We start from the raw sequence: 4,207 nt of genomic DNA, 5'->3' as shown, positions 1-4,207 counted from the left end.
CAAAGCTAGCGAAGAAATGAACTAACCAGTAACTGTAGACTTCCCATTCACCGCAAATATTGGGTGGAAGCAGGGGTAAGAGAAATTCCCGTCCGTACCACATCGTTTTATACATTATGATAGAGTTTCCGAGCTTAGCAAAACATAAAAAAAAAGTTATCGTTTTCAGCCAATTTCAAAACCTGTTCGGCAGTTTTCTTCCTTGTTCATTTCTAAAATGTAGTCTGTGTTTAGTTGGATGAAATTTGGAAATTTGGCTACTGTAACACTTTCGTTTTTATTTGGCAATTAGTATTCAATCATAGACTAATTAGGCTCAAAACGTTCGTCTCGCGATTTTCAACCAAACTGTGCAATTAGTTTTTTTTCGTCTACATTTAATGCTTCATGCATGTATCGCAAGATTCGATGTAATGGCTACCGTAGCACTTTTTTGAAAAAACTTTTTGGAACTAAACAAGGCCGTACTCTTCAAGAATAACTATCGCCATTGTAGTCCAAGAGAGGTCCACACACCAGACTTCATAGCTTCAAAGAGCAACATGCTAGAAAGTAGGGCCTCTCAAGTCTATTTCGGAAAAGTATTGGTCACAACAAAAATAGTTATAACTTGGTTACCACCAAACATGGCACCCTTAATGCCAACAACCAGCAAGCTTTTCCAACAAACATGGCGATCTAGATCTGAGAAACAGAGCATTTCTCGTCACAACAGGTAGATCATTTATTCATAGAAGATGCGACACGCAGTGTACCACTTTGTTCGGCTGACATAAAATCCGGCTTATTCGCTTATTTTTTTCATTCGGAACAGTATTTTTCTTTCACAAATTCCTCCAGCATTCCTCCAAAATAGACAAGCGAACAGGCATGCAAGTGGTAACGTCGGTGTGACAGTCACTCAACGCAACATCGAGTGAAGAAAAGTGATAACATGCAGAAGATTAGCAACATCTTTTGCTTGCTTGGGACTGAAAGGCTATGTTGTTCTTGTTGTTGTTGTATGCAGAAGATTAGCAAAGATCAATTGAGATTATGTAATCAACTACAGCCACCCTCGGATGCTGCATTTGGTTCCAAACAAATAAAATTACATTACATATATCAGACCAAAAGGTTTGATCCAGAGACGGGAACAACAGCTGATGCTGGACACAACCCCAGGGCTGGGAGTAAGATCACAACACAGAACGAAAAATCACAGCAACTGTAAGGATGAACAAAGAATAGACTTCCTCAGTAAGTAGGGTAGTAATACCCGGTGTTCCCGGTGTAAGCCATTGGCATGGGGTTCGTGTTGTATGCCGTGGGCATCCCATTGGGCATAGCCGGGTTGGGGGTGAAACCGTTGTTGTAAGCCCGGTCGAGCCTGTTCAGGCTCGATTGCCCTTGCATGCCGTCCCTCTGGTACTGCTGCCACATAATTTGCTCCTGCGTCAACAGCTGTTGCTTCTTCTCCAAATCTGCCATCTGCACATAGGACGGTGGTGGGACAGCAAGGGACGCTGCAAAGGGGTCACCACCAACAGTCTGCATTGAACCATCCGGTGCAGGCAGAGCAAGCATCTGAGTCTTCTGTCCAGGAGCAGGCAGGGCGACGCTGCTGGCACTCCCGGTTGTCACCTGTGAACTGACATGCTGGCGCACAACACCCTGGTCATACATACCATTCAGCAGCAGCGGGTCCATACCACCTGACATTGCTGGCTTCTGCTTGGACAAGTTGCTTGCTGTCTCTACAAGGGCAAGCTCCCAATCAGCCTTCCCAGGTTCAGCTGCAGGATTCTGCCATGCCGAAGTCACCTCGTTGCCACCATTTGAAGGGAAAGCCTCCCATGACCCATTGCTTCCACCAGCAGCGGGTGGCCCCTGGAAGAGAGCTAGAGCAAGCCTATTACCTTGCTCATCTGCACTAACAGTAGCTTCTCTGAGATCCACCAAGTCACCCTGTGGCTGCGGGGGTGGCTCTGGCTTCACCTCTTCCTCCACCTTCTCAGGTTCAGGCTCCTTATAATCTTCTGGTGCTGGAAGCGCCTTGATGCTGTTCATATCCGGCTCAGGTTCCTCCTTGACAGGCTCAGGTTCAGGCTCCCGTGGTGGGCTCTTGGGCCTCTTTGCCCGGTCCCTCATAAATTCTTCCAGCGTCTCCAGCAACTTATCAGTGACACGCTGCACCTCTGGGTACTCAGATGACCTTGCAACTCCGGTATCTTTACACCATGAATAGAATGCACAGAGCTCATCAATCTGCTTTGCAGCACTAGCATATGCCTCAAAAACCTTGACGCACTCAGCATACTCCATGTCAAAGAACCTGTCCAGCAGCACCGCCAGCACCTCACAAATATCAGCGTAGTGCTGGAAGCTCTCTCTCACAATCTGATACAGCGCAACCAGCACCATCCTGCTGTGCTTTGCGCCACCAGTGGGGCGGCAAGCAAGGAACCTGTCAAGCAGCTGCTGTAGGTGGTGCATTCGAGCAAGGACCCGCTCTGGCTTCATATCCCTCACTGGGGTGGGCGGCCTCTTGTCATCATTGTTCCCACCATTCCTCTCGCGGTAATCATCATATCCGCCATACCCAGGGGGTGACGAATAGGAGGGAGAGCGGCGGCCATAGGGATCAGGTGAACCCCGGCGGTCACGATCACGTGGTGACGGACCATTATGGCTGCTGCTGCTGCCATTATTTGACCCCTGCTTGCGCTCATGGAGGAAGAACTCGAGGCGCTGGTCAAGGTAGAGGGCGTAGGTGCGCACAAAGGCAGAGTGATCCCAGGATCCAGAGTGCGCCTCGTCCCGAAAATCGGAGAGATTGAGCAGGCGGGTGCCCCGCCGCGTGCCGTGGAGGAGCTCGCGGTGGAAGGACGGGTCGCCATCGGCCAGGAGCCGGTGCACGAGCATGAGCGACTTGAGCGCGACCACATAGTCGCGGGTGCGGGAGAGCCTCCGGGAGCACCCTGCCACGGCAGCAGCGACGTGGGCGCGGGATCCGGACGTAAGGTGGAGGATCTCGCGGATGTGGCGCTCCTCGGCCGGCTCGTCGTCGTGGCTGGTGGCCTTGACGATGAGCACGTCCAGGTCGGGCGCGATGTTGCTGGTGACCTTGGCGAGGCCGATGCTGGTCTGGTCCTTCACCGCGCCCAGGGCCTTCCGGATCGTGCTCGACGACATCTTCGCAGCCCTCCCCTGCCACTGCCGCCGCCTCTTATGTACCGACCAACCACCACCAACCGGAGCTGAAGCTTGGATTCAGATCTGAACACAAAAAGAACCATATGATGAGTTTATGGAAATTAGAAATTTTTTTCAGCGACGTTCGCTCTCGGTAATACTATCTTAATCAGTTAGGCGCTTTGGCACGCGCAGATCCCTGCAATTTCGCAGGTTCTATGGAAAGGAATCAAAGAATCAACGGAGCTCCAGAGATCTGCGGAGTCGGGAGGCCGGATTTCACTCCATTTGGAGAATCTACCAAATATAGGGTGGCTAGTAGATATAGTAGCCGATGCTTATCGGCTACTACTAGAGCAAGCAGGTCTAGCCGCGAAGCTAGCAACCGAACTACCCTCTGCTCGCGGAAGCATACCGGATCTACTGGGTACGGTTCAAGCAATCGACGATTTACCTCAGGAGCAGCAGCAGATCTGCGCGGGGCGACAAGACCTGGGTGTCGGGCGGTGGGCGGTGACGGGCGCGCGGAGAGCGCAGCTCGGCTCAGATCCGGGACCCTCCCGTCTCTTCCCCGCTCCCGCCCTCGCTCTCTCTCTCCGCCGGCGGAAGAGTTGACCTCGCTCGGCTGCTGTGGAAGCGGAGGTGGAGGAAGCGGTCCACGGCGAGGACGGGAGGAGGCGGGGCAGGGAGGAGGCTAGCGACTCGGGCAAAGAGGTAGGAGCCGAGGAGGGAGGGATAGAATAGAAAGGAAAGGAAATGGTGCGCGGTGGTGGGGCGCCTTTGTGTGTGTTTGGTGCTTTGCTGTTTTCGAGATTTTTTTTATTTTTATTACGTTTGTTTCCGCGCGGTGGGTGCCGACTGCCGGCGCGCGGGGGCCGAGGCGGGCAGAGCACGCGATGCTTCCTTCCCTTCGACCGCGCACTGACGGCGCGGTCCGACGCGAGTCACGCGACGCGCGACTCGATTCGCCCGGCGGCGCCTACCCACGCTGGGAAGCCACGGCGCGCCGGGATTTCCCCGCGCCGACGACGGG

At 53.0% G+C, this 4,207-nt stretch overlaps 1 protein-coding gene across 1 annotated transcript; it reads right to left on the bottom strand.

The window, feature by feature from the left end:
* Positions 1-1,013: 1,013 nt before the first annotated feature.
* Positions 1,014-3,876, bottom strand: LOC136535933 (putative clathrin assembly protein At2g25430). The gene is made up of 2 exons (XM_066528376.1): positions 3,629-3,876; positions 1,014-3,258 (listed from the first exon to the last, which is right to left on the bottom strand). Exon 2 carries the CDS (start codon positions 3,172-3,174, stop codon positions 1,237-1,239), a length of 1,938 nt encoding a protein of 645 aa, XP_066384473.1. The 5' UTR covers positions 3,175-3,258; positions 3,629-3,876; the 3' UTR covers positions 1,014-1,236.
* Positions 3,877-4,207: the final 331 nt, after the last annotated feature.

This window comes from Miscanthus floridulus, chromosome 2, assembly GCF_019320115.1.
Source record: "Miscanthus floridulus cultivar M001 chromosome 2, ASM1932011v1, whole genome shotgun sequence".
Lineage (NCBI taxonomy): Eukaryota > Viridiplantae > Streptophyta > Magnoliopsida > Poales > Poaceae > Miscanthus > Miscanthus floridulus.
The sequence above is the reverse complement of the archived record's forward strand: the minus strand, read 5'-3'. Positions and strand labels throughout refer to the sequence as shown.

Bases quoted from the DNA above. Each gene is read 5' to 3' on its own strand.
- LOC136535933 (XM_066528376.1), bottom strand. From the start codon at position 3,174: ATGTCGTCGAGCACGATCCGGAAGGCCCTGGGCGCGGTGAAGGACCAG.